This window comes from Phallusia mammillata, chromosome 4, assembly GCF_965637545.1.
Source record: "Phallusia mammillata chromosome 4, kaPhaMamm4.hap1.1, whole genome shotgun sequence".
Lineage (NCBI taxonomy): Eukaryota > Metazoa > Chordata > Ascidiacea > Phlebobranchia > Ascidiidae > Phallusia > Phallusia mammillata.
In genome coordinates this window covers 20,822,144-20,849,139 of record NC_137255.1, presented here as the reverse complement: position 1 = coordinate 20,849,139, position 26,996 = coordinate 20,822,144, and the positions used below count along the sequence as shown (strand labels likewise).

General features: G+C 42.2%; 1 protein-coding gene across 1 annotated transcript; it reads right to left on the bottom strand.

The window, feature by feature from the left end:
* Positions 1-939: 939 nt before the first annotated feature.
* Positions 940-11,337, bottom strand: LOC145223825 (protein Wnt-5-like). Its single transcript, XM_080090218.1, has 5 exons — positions 11,062-11,337; positions 7,056-7,294; positions 4,145-4,284; positions 3,903-4,055; positions 940-2,277 (listed from the first exon to the last, which is right to left on the bottom strand). Exons 1-5 carry the CDS (start codon positions 11,151-11,153, stop codon positions 1,810-1,812), a joined length of 1,092 nt encoding a protein of 363 aa, XP_079946344.1. The 5' UTR covers positions 11,154-11,337; the 3' UTR covers positions 940-1,809.
* Positions 11,338-26,996: the final 15,659 nt, after the last annotated feature.

Below are 26,996 nucleotides of genomic sequence, written 5' to 3'. Positions count from 1 at the left end.
AAATTTTAACCGGTTGTGACCGGTTTCTGCCTTTTGCCGAACCTCCAAACCGGTTCAAACCGGTTTTCAAAATCGAAAATTTGTACCCGATTTTTGGAAAAACCCTAAGTTTTTTCGATTTTTGGAGGTCGAAAAGTCGAAGAAAAATCCGGTTTCGGTGTGTTTTCGCGGCAATATTCCAGTTTCAAACCGGTTATGACCGGTTTCTGCCTCTTGCCGAACCTCCAAACCGGTTCAAACCAGTTTTCAAAATCGAAAATTTGTACCCGATATTTGAAAATACCCTAAGGCTATAGCCTGTCCGTTTTTTCGATGTTTGGTGGTAAAATATCGATGAATACTCCGGTTTTCGGTGAGTTTTCGCGGGAATATTCCAGATTTTAACCGGTTATGACCGGTTTCTGCCTTTTGCCGAACCTCCAAACCGGTTCAAACAGGTTTTCAAAATCTAAATTTTGGACCCGATATATAAAAATCACGTAAGGCTATAGCCTTAAGGGGGAGAAACCGGCCAAAACCAGTATGAAACTACAATGACAGGCGAACGCCCACCGAAACCGGATTTTCCATCGATTTTTTGATATCCGAAACCCGAATGAGTTGAAGTTGGGTCGCAATTGTGTTTTTCTTATTCAGGGTTAAACAGGTTTAGAGTTTCGGTAAGAGCGAGAAGCCGGCCAAACCAGTTTGAAACTGGAATTATTCAAAATTGTCGGTTTCGATCGGGCCCAAATCTATTAATCAGACCTATCAGAACTCTAGAATTATTTCAGCCATATTTTTTATTGTTTTTTCGGAATTTACAGAACATATCGAGTTTCATTCACATCACTGTTTTTGTCCCAATTTCGGTTTGTTCGAGTTGAAGATTCGTTCGGAGGAAGACACTATTTGTAACTTGAATACTATACAACGTGTGTTTGAGAAATGTAGCCTTAAAACTGTTTAAAACATTTATTTCACAACCTGACCCTTAAGATCTGACAACAATTTCTGATGTAAAACACTTTTAATTTTATAAACGTGAAAAGAAAAAAAACTTTGAGAATGTTCGTGCTGGTAGGATCAGCAGAACAAAAATGTCGCTAAAAACAAAAGTTGCGCGAAATGGTGAAGTATAAAAACGAAAACTTTTAATATTTCACTTAACGCGTAATATACTTACGGCGGTAAGTAGCAAAACAATAATTAAGTTGGGAGATTATGAAATATCCGCACCATTGCTTTTGTGTTAAGGTTGTTTTGTTTTGTTTTAAGTATTTCAGCTACTCAACGCAAGCAATACGGTAAAAAATGTGAAAAAAAACAAACAAACAAAAAATGAAGGTGAGTAATGAAAAAAAAACACGTGAAGTGTGATAAGCATTGGTGTGACGTGCGGCAGTGGGGAGATTTTCATGCATGTCGTGTTATGTCCGTTGCGCATTGGAACGTGAAAAGAAAAAGTCATGTGAGAAGGTGATAGCGGGTAGATTTGCAACCATCCGCATGTTGCGTTACTGTTGGCAAACAAAACGCTCAACGTCGATGTGCCAGAGTAATAAATAAGTGCTTGTGAGCGCCGCCTTCCGGATGCGATTGTAAACCTTGTTTGTCGCGCGGGGGCGCTGATGGGTCGTATAGTCGTGCGGTCATGCTTCATGAGGTAGATTCCTGGGTTTGTACAAAACGCGCGCGCGCTGAGTGTCGCGTCTCTCGGTCAGCCGTCGCTTGTCGCGTGTCGCGCCTACAGTGTTGCCCGCCATTCACGATGTCGCATCGTTCTTCTTAGCAGCAGCAGCAGAAGAATTGTTCGGTTGCGACGCCGTATCACTTGCAGACGTAGCGCTTGACATTGCTCGGGCACTGGTCACATATTACTGTGCAGCACCACTGGAATCGACAGTTACACTTCTCCACGATCTGTTTGTGCACAACGCGGTAGCCGCGACCGCAACACATTAAACCACAGCCGTCGGGACCGTTGGAGTCGACGTTGCACTCGCGTCCTTTAGTGCCCTTTACGCCGGTGCGTCTGTTCTTCACACAGTAGTCAGGAGACGATTCGAGGTATACCAGGCTTGTGGGGGTGATGACATCGCTGCGTTTTCGTGGTGTAAAGTCGAGTTGACGGCGACCGCGCTTCTTGGCTACTACTTCGATGGCGCTGTTGTATTTGCTCTTCAGTTTGTTGCCGATCTCCCGGAAGCCAGAGAGTTTCATCCAGCATGTTCGCACGTTACATGATCCCGATACTCCGTGACATTTGCAGGTTGGTTCACTGGAACGCACAGCAACCTTGAAAAAAAAATAAACATGTTTAAACATTCTGTATTTACGCTTATGAAATTTTGCAAATGAGGAAAAACAAAACGATTGTCTCTCCGAAGGGAGGTCTCTCGATAAACAGTGGTATTCCAAGGGCGAGGTCACAAACAGTTCGCATCTTGACTAAAGTTTGCTTACGTAGCTATTAAAACTCTCACTGCTCAGATTTGTTTATCAGATTTCCACGATTAATGATTAAAGTGCGTGTCACGACTAGGAGGTTTTTCAAGTAAAATCTGCTGAGCCTCCATGACATGTTTTTGCGCTTGACAGGAAAACGAGGTCGAAATCGCGATGGAGGAAACTCTTAAAAGCATCGGAACACGAGAAATCGGCAAACATTTGGATCCGATACCGCTACGTTTGATCGTATCTTTCCTGTGCAGGCCACAGTCACACTGCGGCCATTGTTGATGCAACACAATTCGACATTAACGAAGATCCGTATCGTGTCGTCAGGACTTCAGACACTGCGTCTATCGATTATCGCGATATCTGGCAGTTCGCCAACGTCAGCATGCAACGTTGCCGGATTTACCGAAATGATGTCATCGTTTTCAATACACACGTCACTTGGGCAGGCGCAGTATGACTTGACACAAATAAATAAAACTTGGCAAAATTGCCACACGAGCGTTGAATGAAAGTTGTCGTTTTGTCCTTTGCGATAATCGATCAATAGCGATGTCGTAAAAATGTTTCCATTGCCGGGCGTTATCCCAACTGGCCCTTTGGCCTGTTGTAAAACAACAAGCGCTTATCAATGACTTTTGTTCGATATTGAATTCGAGTTGATGAGGGTTCGATTTGCTTTTTGGATCGATATATAACGGGAGGGGCTTAAACCGAGCCGAAGGGTCGATTTCTTATTTAATGAAACAACGTTCGCTCTTGTTGTTTTACAACAAGCCAAAGGGTCAGGTGGGATAACGCCCGACAAAGGTCACTGCAATGCGTCTTAATTTCATCTCTCTCCGAGAAAAAGGAGGCGGTCCTTATCGTAAAACCAGTGGCCGTTATGTTTCAATCTGTGCAAATCTTTTGAGCGAATTTGACTAATGTCTTCGGTGTTTATGAAAGTTACGCGCCCAGATTTCTTGAAAGCTGGCGTTTCCGAATTTATTGAAACAAGGCGATGGCGTTTGCAGATAAAAATCTGCCCGCTGAGGAGATTTTTGAAAATTTCCTCCTGGACAAGGGACTAATTGTTCTGGCCAACTTTTCAAGTTTCGGAATCGGACGGGGTCTACAAAACTGATTCTTATCACAACAAAGAGAAGGTGCCACTGCGACTGACCGTGTCATTGTAGTAGTGATTTTACCTTTCCTATGCATTACGACATTGGAAAACGGTGAACGTGACTGAGATCCTATTGACGTAAGTTTTAAACCACAGTACGATAATTAAGATCGTTGATTTGATTATGATAAAACGCAAAGTGCTAGATTCCTATTACAACCTTACACACATGAGAAACTCGTTATCCCACCCAAGGACACGACAATTATCGAACAAGAAATAGGGAGAAATGAATAGCGGTGATGCAGCAGCTTTTGTCACATAATTATGCAATGCAACTTCGAGGGTAACTTACCAATCGTCCTGCTTCATTGTTGCGAAGATTCATCTCCTTGCGGGCCTTGTGCTTTGATTTGTTGGATGGGTTTGTATCTCTCTCGCGGGCGTCGATAAATTCTTTTGCAAAGCCGTAAGCGTAGTCGGTATCGTCGCCACAACCGCCCCAATTCTGTATGACAAAAAAACGAAGTTTATTTTTCGATCCACAAGCTTCGGATTTAACCTTCAGAAGTGAGTAGCTGAGTTTAAATTCCTTACCCAACTACTGCTGATTCCCTGTGGCCTTGGTGCTCTGCTGCATCCGCATTCCTGCAAGAGTCCGTTCTTACATGCTTGAGCAACGGATACGACAACTCCTGCTGCTGCTACGGCGTAGGTGAAAGCTGTTTCTTTGCTGCCTGTTGATTACAAAACAATAATGGTTAAAATGTGAAGAAACGGACCATATATTGAGTAATGTATTGGTGTTTGGTTCTAACTCAGAACTCGATTTCTTAAGCCGTGGCAATGTTGTTTACGCCAGGAGGGTCTGGTGTGGCTGGTGGCAATTACCGGTCGGCGAGCACTTAAGGCACAATTCTGGCGCCCCGCGAGCGCTTCGACGACAGCTGCTCGTATCACCGGAATCCGGCGGGAAAGCAAGGCTGGAAATAACTTTCCCCAGCGCATAAGGTTTATATAAAACAGCACCGGACGGCTATTCCGGGATGGAGACTTCAAAGCCTCAGACTGTTTATGCAAGTCATACGGTGATGGGGGTAAAAGTGACTACAAAGAATGGGCGGTGCATCAAGGCGCTTGCTTTCAAAATACATTGACCCTATTTGCGCTTATCAATTCCTGCAGCACGAATCCATTTGTCTCACGTATACCCTCTCCGGAAGGTTCGTCATGGCGGATTGGATGGCGGCAAAAATACGCGCTTAGGTGCGATTAGAAAGTTGTGTTGCGTGCGATCGTGAGCAGACGCTTGGTTGGCGTGAACAGATGTAAGCACTGTGTGTGGACTTGGCTGCGACCCGGCGGTCGGTCACAAACGTCCATTGGTTCGCACAGAGGCGTGAAGTTTGCAAGCAGCGGTAATGATCCTTCGCACAATAATTTTGGGACGAGTAAACTTGACTGTTGTGCCCCCCCTTTGCAAGCAATAGCGTACCATGGCATTTAGGCCAACCAAAATTGACGTTTGTCACGCGAAAATACCCAGTTACGCTATCAAATGACCCCGAATCGTCGCAATATTGAACAGGTCGATCCATCAAACCCGCTAGGACAGGTGGGATCGCGTGGATCGCGGTTCGTTTGTGAATCGGAATTTTGTAAATTGCAATAATGTTGTGATGATTCAACCACGCGCAAACGTTCAAAGTCGCGCTTGTTTGTGGATGTTCGCGTTGAGAAAAATTGTTTTGGAAACCGATTGACGCGCGCAACGACAAATAAACGGCCTCAACTTTAGGGTGCAGGGGTGGCGATAAATATTTGTGCAACCGCTTATGTCTTGGCGAGATTCCCTGCACTGACCCGCGAAAAAGTCACAGTTTTCCCGTGACAAACCGCGTAACCGTATGCAGGCTTGTTGGCTTTGACTTAAAGTACAGTGCTTCCGCCGCAAGAGAATTAAAATGCCGCGCGCTTTCGGGCAGTCCCAGGGTTCAGCGACAACGCGAACCAAACGGCTGCGATGCGGCAGCGAACACCTGAGCACGGCAATAATTCGACCCCGTGACATGCATTTAGATTTGCGGGAACGCGCGAAGTTTAAGAGCGAGCATCTAAAATCGTCAACCTAGCTGTTTTGAAATCCGATCACGGCTAACGATCCCCGACCTTGTCGCTTCCTCAAGTCGACCTAATCTCTTTTGTTTCAAACGCTTTTAGGGCGATCGATGTCTTCCCCTCATCCGCCGAAAGCAGCGGTGTGTTGTTATGTCCTGCCATCACGAGCTGGAACGTCAACAACTTTCCATACGCAATTGTTAACGCTCATTCAATGGACTTGTTTGTTACTTGGGGACATTTGCGGGCTAAGGGTCAGAGAAACTACTATATGATGTAACTTTGGAAGTCTATTTTAAGACTGTTACCGATCTAAGGCAACTTTTAGTTTCGAATTGAGAGTACGTCATTCTTGCACGTTGTTTTCACTTCTAATCCCCCGTGTAGTGTTGACAGATGGCGCGGTTTTTGAAGCATACTATGTCGTACGCGCTTCCCATTTTTGTGCATCTTGAACGTGTTTTTGACGTTGAACGATGAAGTTTAGTCACTCAGCACAGTTATAGCGAGCTTCCGATGGACAACCACGCCCCCTTCGCCTATGACTTCTTTGATTGACAGATTTAAAAAGACCGAAACCGGAGCCTTGCAGATGTGTTTTTGTCAACGCTCTATTGGTCGCTGATTTTTTTTGTACGATTAATGCTACACACGACAGATTCCCAAGCCGCTGCTAAATGGTCGCAACAAACATGCATTTGGTTTTAACTAAAAACCAAGAAGTAGTGACCTGAAACTGAGTAGTGAACGGGAGCAAATAAAATCACAGGATTCGTACATTCCAAAACGACTTGCGCACCGTTTTCGTTACTGCTCGAATTACGCACACTCCTCTGCAAGTCTGTTTATCGACAGAGATCTCGTAAATTTGTCTCGTTTTCGGGCCAGTGCTTCTCGACATGATTTCTGACCAAAAAGGTCTTCGTCAAGACAAAAACTGACCCCCGTTAGACATAGCGCTCCATTAGTCCGATTGGCTTCGACTGGCGTGCGAGGTCAAGTCTTTACGCTCAGGCGCCCACACTGTTCCAAATACGACTTTAACAATTTTTACCCAAAACAGATCAACGAGCACGGTCGGAACGTTGTTTCACGGAGGAAATTCAATCAGCAGCACGAATGTCTACATCTTCCAAAGTTTGCAAGCCACAAGGTCGCGCGCTTTGCATTTGCGTGGCGAATTTTCAAAGTCTGAATACGAACGAGGAACCTGCCAGTTCTCAGGGTCAGCGAGAAATCGATGCGCAAACAAACAACGATTTTGAAGATTTGCTTCAGTGTGGTTAACCTTACATTCCTGCACCGAGCAACCGTTCCGGACATCGGTAATTGAACCAAGTTATAACTAGCAGCTGTATTTTGCATTGACGTGTTCATTTGTGAAACTTACCTATTTTTAACACTTTTCCAAACACAGTGATATCATTGACTGCTGTCGAGCAGTTCCAGCGGTTGAGTCGGAATTGATATTTGCATTCTTTGATGCCGTTCTCGGCTCCGTCTTTCACGTACTTCATGTGGTTGGCGTAGGTTCGACACAGCTGCCGCTGCGAATGCGAGAATCCGAGTTCGTTATCGCATTGCTCGACCGACGATGATCCGACCAACAAAGTCTTAGTTGCCAAAGACCTGCGTAAAGAAAATGTAAATGATTATCTTAAGGTTAAATTTAAGGCCGTGCACAACCACAAGGTGGTGACCATGAGCTTAATATCGACAATGTTTTGTGTTCTATTGTATGAGACCATAGTTTATTTAGCATGTCTTGTCTTTAGGTAGTTTATTTAGCGTATTTGTCCTTGTCAAGTTTGGGATGTTTAGAGATAATTGGTATGTGCATCATCCCAGGAAAGCGCGCTTTCACAGTCTGTCGACAATGAATGGACCCTAGATCACGCGGCTGTGTTTTCTTGTTTATCGTGGAAGCGAATTGCTTTGGCACGGACTTGTAAACTCCCCTGGTTAACCGGCGGTTACACCAACACGACTGTGAGCTTGCGAACCGGATCGCGTATATGTTTAGGGAGGAAGTTTCAGACGCTGGTGAACACTGATCGTTTGTTAAAATGGGAAAAATAAACACTAGTGTCCTGGTAAATCATGAACACCAGCAGACGCGATATTTTCAACGCAGAAACTTTACCAACGGTGTTTACAGCCTCAGAATTGTATCTAAAATACTTTTCCACTCTAACAATAGAACAGCAATTTGTAATTCAAAACGACAGTGTGATCGCGAATTCAATACAAAGGTTATCGATACGCCACTATTCTGTAATTACAACGGGTTTGACGTCGTTACAAGCGCGTTGACGACGAGTACGGGTAGGAATTGGAAGCGCGACAATTGCTCTGACATTTCCAGGTCAGGCTGAAAACATATCATCAACTAAATAGCATACATGCCGCGGTTAATTTTTTGCTATTTCCCAAAGGCCAAAGCACCTAAAAAGCTGTTTACAAACCAACAATTTACAATGAAGCAAAACTGAAGCAGATTGCCTGATATTTAAGACATAATTCCCACATACGAACAAAAGTTGCTACTGTGTTAGATGCATTCGACACATCCTTGCTAAATGGGGCTAATGACCATGGCAGACATCACAGTGCGGGCAGCTGACAGGGCGAAGGTGTGCAAACAAGATATGTCTGCGCCCGAATGGAAAGTCTGCTCGTCGGCTACAAGAACAATAAGCTTTGAAGGCTCCCGGGTTGCAGCAAAGTAGCCACCGGTGAAAGGGGTCTAGCGCGCACTGATAGTGAGTGTGAGAAATTAATTGCCGGAATTCATTCATAGCGATCGACTGAAGATGCATCGATAATGGCGGATCAAATTCCCAAGCGGCGGTAAGATCGAAAGCTTGGGTTTGCGTGTCACTGGTGACCCGCAAAAAGGCGCTTTAATACCTAAGACAGGCTGCGCGATGCCCCTCGTTAATATCCACATTTTCAGCCTTGCTAACCAGTCCGAAACATGGCAACAACGACGTCCCCGTGACTGGAAAAGCGACAAACGGCGCGACTCTACGTCCCCGTATTTGGGCGGCTTCAGAGGCGCCGAAACCAAAGTTTTATGATCGCCTAATACAAATATTAATATCGATAGGAATTCTTGCGCATTTGTAGGCGATCGAGGTGCTTTGACGTTTGACGGAGCCACACAGAAGGCGCGTATCATAGCACTGGCATCAACATTCGCGCCTTTTTGCAATCGATTAGTTGGGGCATATGAGTTCAATACGTGTTAGCCTACAAGCGACAGATTGACTTAGCCTTTGCAATACCCAACCTACAATTTTCATCCATACCATTATCTGCCCTTAAACTTTGTTGCAAGTTAGAATGAAACCGTATATAACTTAAAGGGCTTATTCGTCCGAGGTTAGTTTGCCTAGATTACGGGTCAACTACGGCATTAAGCCAACTAAACAGCTCAACGTACATCTGTTGACGCGTCCATTTACCCATGACAGACCACCGCAGCTTGACCACTTGTTTAGTGTTTTCCTCCTGTGGGAAAACAGGACCCCAGTGCAGCGCATGCTTTAAGTCGCTCAGTAACGCCTCGTGTTGAGTGATCCAAATACGCCTCAAGCTTGTGGTTTAGCAAACTGGAATAAAGTTTCACCGCGAAGAAATTACATAAGGGCGCAGATTTTTTACATCCCCGTGCGAAGAGTGTTATAGCAAAATCTGTATCTTTTGAAGTACAGTTTGTTGGGGCATGCTGTCATGCCAAATACGTCGAAACAAGTGTGGCATTTCAATCGGCGAAACGTTATTTGTTTAAGTAAATTTAACTGTCCAAATTTGGCCGCACTACAGGCATCAGAAGTCGGTTCGCACGCATTCAGAGCAAGCGCGACGAATGCTAACAATCTCGAGGGTTGTTTTGCCGGTTCCCCTTCACCCCACACCCCCTAGCACGACAGCCTTCCGGTGCCGCCTGCCCCTCCCCGACGCCACTAGCGTGTCGGAAGACAAACTACAGTGTTCCAGCAAATGAAGCACAACTCTGGCGGGCTTCGGCAAATCAGCCCCTGGTCACGTATGGGCGGGGTAAAGCTTAAGTTTGCAGCGCTTGTTACTGGGGCGAAAGTTTTAGCCGGTGATAACAGTGTTGGTTTGTGATGTCACATTGCCGCGTTTGTTTCCGAACGCGTTCCGGGAGGGTACTTGACGTGGTCGTCCTGCTGGCGTCAACCAGGCCGCGTCGCTCGTTTTACGACGAATTTCAACTTGAAGAGGCGGTGCGAGATACGTTTGTGGTTGCCTTAAAATTTTTCGGGGTAAGGTCGTTTTTATCGGTGACCGCGAAAAACCAACGCCATTTGTTACAATGGCCCAAAACCTTGAAAGCGTTTCCTTACAACTTGTGACCCGAAATAAACAAATTTGCGTTTACAAAATTAAAATTTACAGCATCTTAAAGATCTATTTCAAGATAGAAAGCTAAGCGTGTTAACATTTCCCATGTCGGTTGGACGAATTCCAATCGAGTTAAAACAATGGCGGTCGCGTTGATACGTTTGTCTGTTCTTGGGATTAAGGGTGTCGCGGTTTCTTCCCGTTAGCTTAAGTGGCACGCGAGCTGACGATATCGTTGCAAGTGGGCCACCGGCAAACTGTGGAAACTTTCACGGTCGCGTTGCCCATATCACGGCGATCCCGATAAGACTAGTCAAGATTAAACCAAGCGCAATAAATACTTTAATGTATATTGAACAAATGGCGCTTTTTTTTCATTGCAAAGCATTTGGAAATTGAGGCATTTGGAAATTGAGGCATTTGGAAATTGAGGCATTCGGGGCCACTAAATGGGGTCAGTGCGCTCGGAATTTTTACATATAGGCGTATGTTATGATAGATCGGTGTGCGGACGCCACCCATAAAGCGATTAGCGCCACAGCCACATCCAACACGCATTGGTTCGTCGCCGTTTACCGACTGGCATAGCTCACTGTGCTTGCGCAAACAAATAAAGCATCGTGCAAACTGGATACGCCAGCCGCAGTCCGTGGGGGCTCGGTGATCCCAGGAACGTAAATCTTGTCGATTGTGCCCGCGCCTTTGCAAAGCATTGTAATGTTATAGAGGCTCTCATTGTTCTCTTGGCCGCGAATGAAAGCGGGTTACTGGAAAGCTAAAGTCCGCGACAATAAAACAATTTGAAACATGAAAGAAGCCTAACCCGCTTCATCAATTAATCGCCTTCTGACATTTTAGCCTTCAGTTGCGCCGCGCAATTTATGGTCCCTGTCCGTGACATTTACAACTTATCTTCAGATATTACTTGGCATGAAAACTCAAACTTTTAGAGATATGCAAATCCTTTAATAAGGTTACTGCAGAATATTTATAGTTCTATTCCGTAATAATTTTAACCAACTTACCACCAATGTGAGTTAACTTGTGATACACAGACAACTGTGATGTATGTAAGGATCGTAACGAACTGAAAGCTGACGCGGGAATTTGAAAACATTTTCTGGTCGATTTCGCTTCGATTCTTGGGGCGTAATCAATAATCCTTCGAGGGGGTTCGTAAATCCACTGAGGTAACTGCCGAGTATAATCGGTCAGCGCAAAGCAAGCAAAGTGTATGTAAAATATTTGTGTATGAAACAAGTTGCTGTAAATGAAAACAAACTGTTAGTCCCAAGTCAAATCAATACGTAGTAGGTACAGAAACATAGTTCATAACAGTACTTATAACTAACTATCCAATAAAGTACCCAATTTCTTAAATCGGAAGACAGAACTATTATACTGTCAAACAAGGTACAACAATTTACTTGATAATATTAACTGCTCAAAAGTATTAAGCCACCGAAAACTAATAGATTATCCATTGAGTGATCTATCCTCTAATTAAACTCTCAATAACTAACTTCTATATCATTACATTTGCCCTGTTCCACTCAGCACTGCTTTCACTCAAATAGTGACTGTATCCACTAACTTTTGTAACTGCATAACAAAGTATTGAAACATCTTGAGTAGCACACGTCTGTACAGCACACAGCTCTTCGCAAACTGAACTGACTTACTATCTCAGCGACTGAAGGCATTCGCGCCGAGTGCTCGTTTTTCTCGAGTCTCTTTTCGCGAGTGCCTCCAGCTGGGTGTGAAAAGCGCCAGGCTCGCAACTCGCTATTCCGACACTCTTGCCATTCCCACGAGCACACGCTGCGCGGCCTTGAATCGAAGTAATTGTCCAATTATCTCCACACGCAAGTTCATCATATGTTTGTTCGTTGCCACAAAAACCCACAAGCGGTCAACAACACCGGCGATACCGCGAAAGTACGTATACCCGAGTCGCCCCATGCCTCGGTCAATATTTTATCACCATCGCCGCTTTTCATGTCCGCAATTGTCGAGTCAACTGTTTGACTTGCACTTTCTCTTCTCGCCGATTTTGCATCTCGGCACACAATAGGACACTCTAACCTGTGTGCTTTTCAATATACCTCGCTGCTCGGGTTTAATAGTCGTTAATGCAAGACCACTTGACTACAGTACCTTGAGAGTTTCCTATTATCTTGGCTTAAAATGAACAGCTATTTGGACATAATGCAAAGTAACTGGTAAACGCATTGAACAACACCGTTTTAATCTGATACGTTCTGCAGTCGAACCTCCACAACTGATTAAACGCTTATCTGACAATCCTGCGCACGAGTTGCTGTCCAAATGTTACCACAGATAAGCTGCTCTCGGCTGTTGTCGACGCAACAAGCAACAACAGCGGTTAGTGTGATTTACGACCTTACCAAATCTGCAAGCTCATAAATAGGCCCGAACGGCAATGCGACAACACTTTTACAACCCTTCACTTCCATTCTTTTACCATCTGCGCATGGACAACAGCTCGCCCGACACCGACCCATTATGCGCCTTGTGAACTGCCGGGATCACTTCCCCCTTGCTTTGATGAACTCTCCCTGGGGCGCCGCTCGGCGTTTTGAAACCAACTGCGGGCCATTAGCTATAGCGGACCCCGCTGCAGGTATTGTCCCGTCTGCGCGCGCTCATAATTTGTGCAACTTCCTATCTAAGTTATTGTGCTGTCCAGTTGTCCACAAGGAAACAATAGCCATGTTCTGGACATCACACGCGCGTGCTGGCCGTCATGCAGCCGTATCTGGCAATTTTCCACACATTGTGTTATGTACAGATGCGGAAACAGTAGTTACATCGGTGTTCGATTGAAGTTTGTTTCTTAACAATCTGTCGCAACACTAACAGTATGTTTTACCGTCTCACCGAAGATGTCTGGAGCTGATAGCAATTACTCTGTCGTGGTCACATCCACTGACTCAAACCTAATGGTACCATTTTCACACTCCTTGCTCGTTCAACACGCGACATACCGAGTCTTTAACTATAAAAAAAACTAAATACGGCTTCTACGAACCAAAGTAAGCTGCAAACGGTCAACTGCTTACGCTGACCAAACCTCAGCTTATTGTTCACTTCGCAAACAAATTACAATCAGCGTATGACTGATCAAACAGCAGCGGGCGCAAAGCTGCCTGAGCCCGCGGCGTGCGATAATTGGAACCTTTGCTGGAGCTTTAACCTGAGTTCAGGCCCGTGTCCCGTAATCCTAACTCTGATACAGTTCATGCTTTTCCAGAGAATTTCAAGTTCGCCCGTGGCTGATCGTTCTTCGCGCGCACGAACGAGTTTTTCTCGCAAAAACACAAGAAACAAGTTCCAGCAAGGAATTACCCAACCAAGTGCGGGCCCACCAGATGTTCGTCATGCCTCTTGCCCCCTTGCGGTATGTAACCGTTTGCCTTGTCTTTCATTTTAAATTACCATAGAATGCGCTCTAAACAAAGTCAAACGTTGGTATAAACGCTTGCGGTAGTTGGTCCAGTAGAAACTGCACTACTTCAGCATGATCTAAGCATTTTTACGATGTTGGGTTGTTGCCACAACTCCTGTTTGCTGCTAAGTAACCGTCTATCTGCGCCACACCTCGGTTGCCCAGTTTAGGTGGCCAGTGCACTCGCTTGTGTCAAGTAAATACGGTTTCTCACGAATAGTCGGACACAGTCCAGCAAAATGCGAAACAATTGAATACTAACAACAGAGATTGTTTCGCCTTTAATTTTTGTTTAGAAATTTTGTTATTTGTACTAAAAAAATAATTTGCTTTCCCAGGCGAACCTAACTGCTAGGTGCGCATTTACAAAATGCATTTCACTTCATATTTGCTTAATGGCGCTTTTCGACCGAACTGAAACTAAATATCCACAACACATGCTTGGGAGACGGGCATAATTCGGTAATACACCTTTAATGGGCCTGGCCTACTTTGACCCATAACACAATATACATCCAGATCAATGCTCGAACTACAACTGTTTCAGATATGGGATGGTCGGAATATAAACCCCAAAAAGCTCCCAGGGAAAAAGTGTGTAATTGCACCGATTTGGAGACTTACGAGGTCGCCTGGGGTTTCACACTTCCCGTGATGTGGACCGGGCGTGGTGATCCCTGGGGTGCATCGATAGACTTCGTACCTGCAGTGGGCGGAGGCTACGATTATTCACACTTCCGTAAACGCGCGTCGCATTGGCTCGTGGGAGCTCGGGCAGAAATTGGTTCCTCATTTTTGAGGAACTGATAAGATAAGGTCAGCGGAAAAGCGTCGGGACAACACTGTAATTTTAACTTATTTTGGAGGGAAATGCATACGGTTTTGGGGGTTGGATTTACAAACTTGGTGAAAACCCATTAGGATTTAATATCCAAGAACTTCAAATTTAGATTAGGAGGGTATATTAAAAATTTCAAATATATATTTATATTTCGCGTTACTGTTCACAGAATTAAATTGGCTAAACTTGATCTGCTAATAATATTTTCCCCAAAATAGTTTTTAACTAAAACTAAAGGAATTTTTGTAGAGCACGAAAAATAAGTCAAGTTTTTCCCCGAATAGAGAAACTAATAAGAGTGTCTCCTTCCACAATTTGTAACCGCAAGGTCAAAACGTTGACGTGCGAATATTAAAATTCTGAACATTGGACCACGCTACCTTATAAATATCTCACCGATTAAACCAATTACGGACATAAATAGTAGGTTCCTATTTCAACATGCCTTGACATAGGGTTTTCACACGATTACCATTGCTTAACCTGCAAATTTACAATGTTGGAAAAAAGTTACTGTCAAGAAGTAGAAACCTTAAATAAAGGTCAACCTATTGGCGTAGGTTCTCAGTCAAACATAAGTTTCTTGTATGAAATCAGCAAACCCACAATTAAAACAAATGTATTTTGGCATTCCAAAACACGTCTAAGAAAACTTAAGACCACCTACACTTAATGTTGCTTGCAATTGACAGTTGTGAAGTCAAAATTATAGTTGGCCTTTAGCAAATTCCTTTTCAGGCATAGCGATCCAAGGTCATTTCAAGGGCATCGGTAAATTAGAGTTTCAATGTGGTGCGACCATCGCGGCAATCTCACCACCGGCACAGCTCACCCCGTTTATTTTGTTATTTGAGTGGAGCCGCTAAAAGCAAGAGAGCTTTCGTGAACGGTAATAGTTCGCCGCATTCGCCAGTTTACGCAGGAGAAAGCGACGGATTATGTTGTTTTTGTTGTCGCTCTCTTTTCCAGTCACACGCGTTCAGTCCGTAAAACTTGGTGGGTAACATGTAACCTGGGTACATATCAAGTTTGAAACAGCTAAAAATATTGTCTTTTGATGTTTTGTTTGCTATTCTATTTACCAGGTCTGCAAGAGGCTTTCTAACAAGTTAGACAAACATTAAACGTTCTCTCTTATCAATATTCGACGTATTCAAGTAAAGATACATCCCATTTTTTATTGGTAAGATAGCCACTCATGTTAATTTAAAATTGAAGAATGTCCCTAATCTTTTATGTTAAAAATAACGCAAGAAATCTTGACTTATAACTGTCGAATAAAATTTAAAACAGCACGGTAACAATGAAGCTATAAAGCTACAGTTTTGATCAAACAAAGAATCCACAAAGTGAAAAAAATAGGTAATACTTTTTTAAATAACCTGCACATACGAAAATCCGTGACCTACTCTAAAGACAGACGAACACCTGCGAGACATCTTTCAAAACTTTCAAAACTCGCATACCAACGTACACAGCGACCACAAACGAAGCATTTTAACTTGTTAAAACTGGTGTAAACTAGATTGCGGTGTGTCCAGAAAGCTTGTCACGAGCAAGCAGGTGCGGTCATGCAGTTGTTATTGTAAGGTGGGCCGGCTCTTTTGGGCTTAACAAATGCAAGTGGTAATTAATTGTGCAACAAAAGACAAGTGCAAGTTAGATAATTGTTGCTCGACCCGGCGATTTCGCTAGCATGACTGTTTCCAGACGTTGGTAACAAATGATTTTCGCAGCTTGGGACAAAGGAAACGATCTCCAATTAGTTTCGTCTGGCATGTGGCCCGAAATGCCACGACTGGCGCTTACTTGATACACAACCAAATTGAAGCATTACAGAACAAAGTTGGCAACCAGTTTACTGTCAGTAAAATTAACGTTTAGATTTGTTTCGACAGAGTACAGATTGGTACATTAAAAACATATTTCAATACATAACGACATCTATTTTAAAGGCAAGTCTTGGCAAAGAACTCAGTAAGCAAAAGCAGACAAGTCAGCGTCAAATAATGCTTCATAAGCGTTCTTAGGGAGAGTTTCAATTCAACTATGATTAGGTTCTTGTGAACTAATAGCATGTCGATCAATGTTCCAATAACCGCCCTCAAACCGAGGCGAGATGAAAGCAAATAACCTGGTAATTAGGCTGAACAAACATAGATAATAACACGACTGGCGCGCGCCGCTCCCCACTTCATTTGCCTGAAAGCTTTCATACACATACACTCATACACACTTAAAATGGCTCCAACCACCAGAAAAATTCCCTTTTAAAAATATCTTGATGGCAAAAATACTTCATACTATGTAATATGCTAATGATTTTTTATAAAATATTAAAGCAATATTTGCATGGTTTGCCACTTGGGCGTACGACTTGTTACAACGTTCCCATGCCAACACCCCTGCAGTGTGAAATTACATGTTGATCTTGATGCGTCTGCGCAAGAATTCGCACCCTTTGATATGTTTCGTGCTTGAGGAAGTTTGCGATAGTCAAATACACACAAAATCCGTAACAAACTAATAGAGTCTTGACGACCCAATTTAACGCTAGATCAACGCTTCTAATGTTAGCATAAGCGATTGCTGCCACCAACCACTGTTTGTCCAAAGAAAAACTACGTCAATTTTAGAAAGGGTGATTGTGTTTGCAAGCTGCTATTTGCACTAAGCAAAAATATTGTGATGTCAGAAAAAGCTAATGCTGCCACCAACCGCTTTTAACCAAAAGGAAAAATGCTGTAAAGTTGGCAGAGGGAACTTTTTACATCCAGAATGCCAAAGTAGTGTTGTTGTGATTTAATTAAACGTGAAGAGTCATTTTGCAACAAAAATTGCAAAAACAGCATGTCACGATAGTTTGCCACAAGTTCAACTCATCGTTCTCAACACTGAATTATTTCAAGCACCCGGTTGTCAACACAAGAGCGACCTTAGCGAGACAGCCGCAAGAGTTGAGAATATAGTCTCAATCGGCGAAAGGAGCAATTACACGTGGCGAAGTAAAATTGCTTCTAGGAAGACAATCGGACTCTCAAGCACTCGATCACAATTTGTCGACCACCACCAAGTAAATTCACATTCTTATGGTTATTTTCAGGCCACTAACGTTCACCTGGAAGCGTGAAATTTAAAGTGATGTCACTCCAACAAATTGTGAGCTATAAATGAAAATACTAATAGAAATATAATGATAAGCACTTGGTTGTAAACCAATAGTAAAATATGAAAAAGTCACCTTCAATTGACTTGTTTTGCGTACAGTTGTGCTTTACAGATAAGGTGATTGCAGGCGAAACTATAGTCACAAACCGACGCCCTAATACTAGATGCATGTTTTTATTTCATCAATTTCATTCACAACTACACGGATGTAAAATAAAAATTGGTGAAAATTTGTTTCATATGAAAGTTATCATATAAAAACAGATTATTTGTTTGCTTTTATTATAATTTTATTTGTCCATTGCTATAGTGGTGTTTCATGCGATTTAAATAAAGCAAAAACCATTCAAGATAACATGCAGAATGTGTATCTGAAATATGCGAAGTATTGAGTATAGAAAGGAGAAAGATTAACCTGTAAAACATCTACACAACCATCAGGGCTTGGTCCGCCCAATTTGCGAGGTATGGGGTTAATTTTGTATCGCGCCACGATATTTAACGCTAATTTCGCTCGCTTCGCGGTCTAAGAAGTGTCATTAGTGCTAAGCCATTGTCTCAGTAACCGGGAAGAAATATTTTACCCTAAGACTAAGCTGAATTATAACACGACGGAATGACAGGTATGTGGCTTTGTAGCTAATGATTTCTGTCAAAACAAATTAATGACATTCCGATTGATGTTCGATCCATCAATAATGACTGATTGGACTTCTGACAAAACAATCGACAAGATCAGAAAAATGTTTTTAGGTAATACCCGCTAAAAGTTTCCATCCCTGGTTCTGGAGTTCCTGTAGGGTAGGTCAACAATCAAAACCATTCAGCCGCAATGTGTCTAAATTTTTCTAAAATCATACCCCTAACACGAATGTTTGCACGCATTTACAAGTTAAATGACCATCCCATGTGCTGAAATAGAAGCGCAAATATAAATTTACTTTAATATAAAAGTCAGAAACATCTGAGCAAGAGACAAAATCGATTTCCAAGGTGTTACGCTTGATTTTTCACGCGTGTACGTAGAGTTATGTCATTAGGCTCACTTCATTGCAAGGTTTTGGAATGGATCAGATTAAAGACTCACGATCCGTCGTTTCTCTACAATTCATCGCAGTTTGGATGTTATCTCACTCATATCGTTCTTCTATCTACTTTTATCGTTTTCGAAGATCAAATATATTGCTGTTTAAGCACCACAAGCACACTCAAGCCCTGGCCAAATGTGATTCCCCTGAAAAATGTTTGTGGATTAGAGGCAAATAAAACCACGTAAGCATTTTTCCAACATAGGATTGGCCAGTCTTGAATTTGTTGGCATCAGAATTAAGACACAAAACAGTGAACACGTTGCCTGTGTCAATTCCCCTCTGTTTTCACCCGGTGCGGTGTTGTTTTAAGAACGATTGTGCTAGGTTAAAGTGTGCCATTACCCTGATGAAGACGCCCTGAATGAGACACCGAAACGTCGGATGACTTGTTTATATTTGCCGGTGGAGCAAAAATGAAAGTTAACTAAACACTTTGTTTGATCTACAAGTTTTCATATTTAGAGTAATAAAACAGCGTTGTAATGATGACGCAGGCACAAAGCACTCCAACCTTAACTATGCAAAGGGAAATGCCCGATCGTGAATGGGGCATCTGCAGGAAGCGGAGTTAACGAGTATTTTCGAGGCTGCCCAACCTTAAGCTGAAGAACGGTCCACTCGAGATTGGGAGTGAAGCTGGCAAAAGACAATGGATCGACTTCGTTAATTCCCGCCTAAGCATCCTGCCGCGATTCAATCGCCATTGGTGAGACTGACAAAATAGGAAAGTGAGATAGTGGGACGAAAATAGAACCTCATGGTCCGAGAAGTGTCTGATGGTCCATCGCCAAGAAATGGGTGGAAGCAGTAACGAGATTTCAATCGGCTGATGAAGTGAAGATTGCCACGGTGCGTTATGTGCGATGTAAATTGAAGGACAAAAACACAGTGACATTGTAAACACACCTCTGCGGCGTTTGTTTATTCAGCATCAAAGGCTTGATATTTTTACATTTGTTTTTGTGATGTTAAATTAGATTTTGTTTTATCTGAAATGATTTGTTGAAATGAAGTCTAAACAGAAGCACTTCAAATAGTTTTCAAACGAAATCTTTAAAACCAAAACCTACAAAATCAAACTTGTTATTAAATGACAACCAGAAGACAGAGAACAGCAGTGACATCCTAAAAATCTTTGCAAGATCAACTTCTTCATCAACAGTGCGTTTATGTCCGCAATTCTGAATTCTCCCAAAGCGCAGGCGAAAGTATGGGAAATATCTAACTACTTTGCGACTAAAAAGTACATTAAAATGGCAAAGTCGTGTATTTTACATAGAACAGACACAAAAATACCTCTTTATGACCGCAAAATCGTCTACCTGCACCTCCTTTTAAGTATCAACGCCAACGCAACCACATTCAGCGACATCGCGGGATGCAACGACATCCGACAATTGCTGACAAATCCAAGACATATGTAATTAAATACAAGACATTGTCCCATAGCAAGAGATTTTGGAATAAGCGCTGTGAATCAGGAAATACTTCCACATATTTTGCGCATTAGTTGCTAATTTTTTATCTCCAGTGTCTCAAAACAGACTGCGTACATTATGGAGTATTTTTCAACTTTAAGCCACACAAATTACACGGTTTAATATCAGGAGCAACATGGTAGACGTCATTTTTGATTTGTCGATAACCCACGTTGAATATTGAAAGTTAATACACCTTCCCTGCAGAATTTGGCCATATCTTCGTCGTTTTATTGTTTAATTGCTGGTGAATGCTTGGCTTTTGCGGAAACGTTTATTAAATTTCCCCCACAAAGAAGTAACCATTAGCAAAATTTGTCAAAACTTCTTTAATTACCCTATTGAAGCTGTCACATAAATATTCGTTAAATCCACTCGTACCGATTTAAACAGTGCTTATATTCATCAACACGGAGAGTTTGTTACAGAAAATTATTACCCATCCGGAAGAATCAGCACCATTCTCTATACGTGTGGTGGGCGTGTACACTTTAGCGCGCGTATAGGGCATATTCCAAATACCTACTGTCAAGGTATTATTGTGTGTGGCGTGCCAATGGGTTGACCAAACAACAGGTTTCACGACACCGATCACAAACACCAGTCAATTCCATACGCCAAGTGTAACGAATCCATGGAGCAAAGAATAGGGGCCAGAAATAGACACACAGAGGGAAAATTCCGTTGCCAGCGGCTTGAATCCAAATTGGCATGTCGCAAACACTACTGTGTGTTATTAGTGATGGATACAAACCCAACGTATGTCGTCATATGGGTTGGGCATTCGCGATTTGCAGACCGGGTTTTGCGCTTACGTAAAGGCGAAACTTTCACACCGTGTGATATATGAAGTTCAAGTTAAGATCCCACGACAATTCGCCGACATTCCTCGTCAATACCTGACTGGCCCGAGAAATTAAATCAACGTCGTTACTTGCTAGTTGCTAGTTACCGATAATTCTCATAGTTGGATTGTGCTAAATACAGGGACAATACCTTGCGTCAGGTTCCCAACAACACAAAAAATGCAAAAACGTTTCATTTTCGAATTTATAACAGACAAACACAACCAACACCCTTACAGCGATTATGAATACTCATTATAGTTTAGCACCCTATTCCACTTAGCCCACACACGTTCAATTGGCTAAATGGATGGGGCAAAAGTCCAGAACACACATTGTGATCACTTGGAGAAATCTCCGGAATCTCTCAGTAATTGCAGCCTCCGAAGTACCGACAATCGCCTAACGACTGTGAAAGTGAAGTAAAGACCACTTTCGATTCTAAAACTAACCCAAAAATATGACAATATCCAGGACATCTCATTGCCTGTGGTGGCACGAGGTGACACAGCACAGTGTAAATGTAAATTCTGTGTTGAAAAAAGTATTTTATCATCTCTTCGGAATCCTGAACGGATCTGGAAGCTATTTTTTGAAATGTTTTCTCGATCTTTTGGATAATCTCGTGCTTTCGGCGAAAATACAAGAATGTTCATCTGTGTGAGGCATCAAGCCGCTTTTCCTTATAAGCCGGCATGGAGAAAATAGCTTGATAGATGCGACGTTGATGTTTGAAGGCAGGGAAACGCCTTCGGCCGCGATAACAAGGACTTGTTTGTTGCTGTGACAAAGCTTATGCAGGTCGACTTCTTGTCGCTCTTGCAGAAACTACTTGTTGTGTTTGCACTCCGTGTGGATGAAATTCGTTGAATTTTAATGTACTTTGGCGAACTTTTATTCGTAAACATTTTGTTGCAAGTTTCAGTAGAAAACAAATGTTTACAAAATTGGACAAAAAGTATACCCACATATAGACTTTCGTTTTAAACAAGCCACTCATTGATTTTTAACCTTAAAAGAAGATACAAAAATGGGGTTTTCTTGTTTATCTCAACAAATGGGACTATGGGTGTATACAAGCATAAAGTTTGTCGAATAATTTGATTCGTATTTAACAGGGACTTTTTGAAGACTTTTTTTTAAAGTTATTAACATGGTAAAAACCAAATATAAAGTAATGCCTCTACGAAGCCAACTAACGTAAACAACAGACTAAAGGCCCGTTTACACTGGACGAGCTCAGTGTAAACAGTCCCATTGAAATCCATTGTAGCGAAAGGTTCGCTCAACTTCGCCCAACTTCGCTTCGCTACGGTACGCTCAGTGTAAACGGGCCTTAAAGCGTGTTTTTATGCTGTAAAATAACTGGCTTTTGCCGGTCTGTGGTTAATTTCAAGTGTTTACGTAAGGTAACCGATGTTTATGTCCACACAAAAAAAAAAAAAAAAAAAAAAATGAGCAAAATTCAAGAGGTGACGTGCTCATCAATGTCATGGTTGCAATTAACAACAAATTATTGAGCCGAACAATTTCCCACAAGTGAAGTGAAGAACAATGCAATCTCCTTCACAATGGGACTGCCTGGTCATTTAATGTCACACATTAAAATACACGCACTTTCACTAAGGATTCGTGGTAGGTGGTAGCGGAGTTAATTGTACGAACCGAGTGCTTGACCTGTGCACGCCTATCCCGTTGGAATTTTTTGTTGGATTTTACCGTCGGTTTTCGCGGATTTTGACGTCACATCTGGTGAAGCTGGTAAAAAATGTCTGTTGCCGAATACGGTAAGCGTAAAATCGTGTTCAATTCATCTTTAATGATTTACACGATGAATTTAGGTTTTGAGGAATGGCACTCGATTTGGTTTTGCAAATATGGAGCAATAACAATATGAACGTTTTTCACATCTACACGGCTGTTTATAAACGTTTGTTTTTCTTGTGGATTCTTACAAGACCATGCACTATGTAATGCTTCTCAACAGGCCATACCACTTTACATGCGACTATCATACATTAGAAATGGTTTACCACCAGGTAAACACATCCAACATTTGCATGTTCAATGTCAACAACGCTACGTACGCCTGACAAACATCGGAAATGAAACCAATGATTTACAACTGCAGAGGCCCGGACATCGCACGAAGACCGGTTGCCGTTCAAAAGTCACGTCACACACTATAGGGCCATACAAGGACTTCTAAGGGGGCGGTTGCGATCATTTTATGACGTACGCCTAAACGACAGTCACAAAGGCGCAGATCTGATGAAAAAGGAACGACGGGTCGTAAAGAGCAATTAGCACAGGATGGTGATTCGTCATCTGCTAATAATCATAATTGCTGGTTTCTGATGTGGCATTTCATCGGGGACCTGTCGTCAGCGCCCAAACAAAGAAACAAATATGAGTCCGACAATTATGCTCCAGTAAAACGCGGTTTTAACATTACAACTGAAAACAGTGTCAAAACACACGAAAAGTAATTCACAAGCTGTGTGCCTTTGTTTAAACACAAAGAAACTTATTTTTGGTTAATAGTCGACATCTAAACAAAGGCATTTAAATCGCAAACATGTAGCTTTGTGAGCACTGTGCTTCTTTTAAAACTGAAGGTGCACCTACAACTTTCAGTGCCGACAGACTGTCATGTAAACTAACTCCGAATATAGCAGGCGCAAACTCCCACACAGAAGATTTGCACTTAGCCAAGTCAAATAAACCTCTGTTTAGCCCCAGACTTTAAACGACAGAAAAATCCCGAAAAGCAAATGCCGGTGAAAAGGAGGGTCAAACCACAACCGACGCTAAGAGGCAAGGAACGCCAAGAGACCAGCCGAACCGCAAGTATTATAGTTGGGCCTAACTGTTGCCCGCAAATATGCTCCACGTGGGTGTATACTGATAATGCCAGCACGGTAATTGATGAACATCCATCTTGTTGGGCTTGTAGGGGTTGCCATTAAGTAAGGTCACATTCATTATCGTATTGTTTTCAGCAATTTTCAATATTAAATTGAGAGTATGTGAACAAATCCTTGTGTAACATTTCACTGCGCATTTTCAAAAAAGTAAAAATTCGGACAGTTTATGGAACAGCTTACAGTAAATTCACAGTTAGTACAATTTAAAAACGTCAAAAACATACGAATATTACAACTATCACTAACATTAAAATGAGCCTGTATTTGTGATTGATTTTAAAATCGTGCAAACTAAATTGAAATGAAAGACATCATTGTTTAATTAAGTATTTCTCTTTAAGTTGAATGTGACAAATATATCATTTCTGTTTTTATTTTTTGACATTCAAGACCCATTATATCTAAAACAGCAACAGACAGTTAGGGAGGGATAATTACTAAACAAGTAGGTTCGGTACATTTTGGCAACAGGAATAGTTAAATATTGCAGGCGGGAAGCTAAACAATTGCAGGTGACCCCCATCTAACTACCTGAGCAACGAAAACGAATGGGTTTGCCAGAAAATGTTGCCCAACACGAGGGAACCCCATCAAGAAGGTTACGAATGTTGGTGTTGTTTTTCACAAACCACCGCGTCCCTTGTAAATTGGTCGTTCCCGTGCATGGATTAACAACGCCTTAACTACAAAAACATATCGTTAACATAGAGGATGGTTTAAACCCACAATATTTTCTAATTCAGTCATGCCGCGCATAAATAGCTATGCACTGACCTTGCCCTAAAAGTATCGGGTCAAAACTGAATGTTCGACCAAGAAGCCAAAATATCAGGCGAGTCTGACCAACCTTAAAAAGTTCGTCCTAATGGCTGTTTAAGAAGCAATTGTGTTTTATATTATTTGTATGACATTTATTGGTCGTTTTTTAAGCCTAAAATATTTCTTTTTTCGGAATTTTGAAAACAGTTCCCTGCCGGAACTGAAAAATTACCAACAGAAAATATTAGGTTCAAATGTTTTCGGCCAACCGAATAACTGCTAAAACAGCTCACGAGAAGTATGCCTAAAATAAATATTCTTGCACAGAAGTATAGGTTAGCAGTCTAGCAGGGGTAAATGCTATTTCGCGTGCCAAGCAGGTTTAGAGGTGAAACACTGACGATGTAGTTGCACATCCCATATAAGGATGCAAGACCAGACACACCAAACCCGACGCATTCGCACGAAAATTAACCGAACATACAACTTGCTTCTGTAGTTCGCAGTTTAATTGAATCAGGGCCGTTGCTTTGTGAGTTCAACTACAAGTCAATGACTTGTTCTGCAGCCCTAATATAGTCTTTCGGTTGAAGTGGAGTGCTCTTGAATAACAATAAAAGGATTGACGGCTGCTCGAAAACGGATAAGACACTTTACACAATACGTGAAGAAGACTCTTTCATCCACAGATTATCATGCAATCAATGTTACCATACAGAAACACATATTGGGTCAAACAGTTTTCAATCATGTGTGATCGAACTTGTCATGACATATATTATAATACTTAACAACCATTTTAAATCATAAAGATTTCCACGATAGGAGACAAGTAGATTTTGCAACACAGTCCTTTTATGGGCGCCTGACCTTTACGAACACCAACTGCGAACAGTGTTTACTGTTGTATTACAACTGGCAGTTATTGTTCCGGGGCATTAGAGTTTCCTCGACAAATTTTCCGCAAAACCCCGCTGTAAGTGGGTCTTTGGTTTAAAAGCGGTAAAAGTCTGTTCCGAGACTTGTTTTATAAACGCGCTGATTGGATCGCCACACGTCAAGCTACTCACTGCGTTCTATGACAAAAAAAGAAACACCAACAATCAGTTTTCTTACTTTCAAGGACAGAAATATGATGTTCCCGAAATATCAGGAACAACATGCGTTTATGGCACCGCTTGCACCCATATTTCAACAAAACAAAAATAACATATGAAACAATAAAACCGCTCCTTTCCAAGCAAAATGTTTATGATAGGGTAACTACACTAATGTACAAAGAGGAAATTTCCTCTTTTTGCTTTAGCAAAAACAACATGACGAGATTAACTGGTGGGTCATCCGCCGTTAAGCGGATTTGACAAGCCTCTTTGCTCGCTGGGTCGTAGCTATCACCCCGAAACTTACAACAGTTCAAGAAAGTTCAGGAATAAAGTGGAAGTCGAAGAAAGTTCAGCAGTGCCCTGAATGTTATCTTTAATATAGAATGCCATATATATTTTTGTCTTTAAAACAGAAGACCTCTGTTTTGACGCAGCGAAACACAAGTGCCGTCGGAGGGTAAAGGTGTTACTTTGGTTGGTTTTACTCGTAGTTTATTATGGTCACACATAAAAAACATCCGTGCTCTCATGTCTCACGACAACAACTCTTCCCAAATAATACGACACAATAACATATTTTGACATCAACCCAGTGACAGTGTAATTACATTATGACGTCAACCTGCGGGCGCGTCATCGAGATCTTCGTCATCATCCCAATCCGCGGGAATCGGGCATTGTGGGACCACAGATGCAGGGGCGAGTGGAGGCGAGTCAAGTTACAGGACAACTCGGGCGATATGGTTTGTAATTTGTTTCAGTACAAACAGTTCGGCCATTAACCGGAGACAGCGGTGTTCAGTCGAGCCGAAACTACCTTCGAGAGCTTCTGCACGATGCCCTGCGTTTGATTGACGGTAGCTATTTGTTTTGCAAGGCAGGCGTTTGAATGAACAGGCAATTTTTAACCCTAGCAAAACGTTGCAGCAATAATTCATAAAGTTAGAACAATGTGGATCTGTTTGTGCGAAAACCAACAATTGTTTCTTTTGCATTTCAAATAAGTCAAACTGATTGACAGACATTGGTTTCGAAGCAGTCATCGGGTTGTATTTTAGTGTTTCCTACGTCAGCTAGTCGGAACAGAAACAAGCAAATATAAGCCGCTTTGCTGATCATAAAACAACTTTCGAAGAACGTGATTATCTGAAAAGCCACACAGAAAACAACGGTTGCCTAAAATTTAGCTAACGTGGTATTTTACCAAACCAAACTAAATTTGATCATCACCACACATGAACTGACGTTGGGCTAAGATTTTTTTGAAAACTGTCATTAT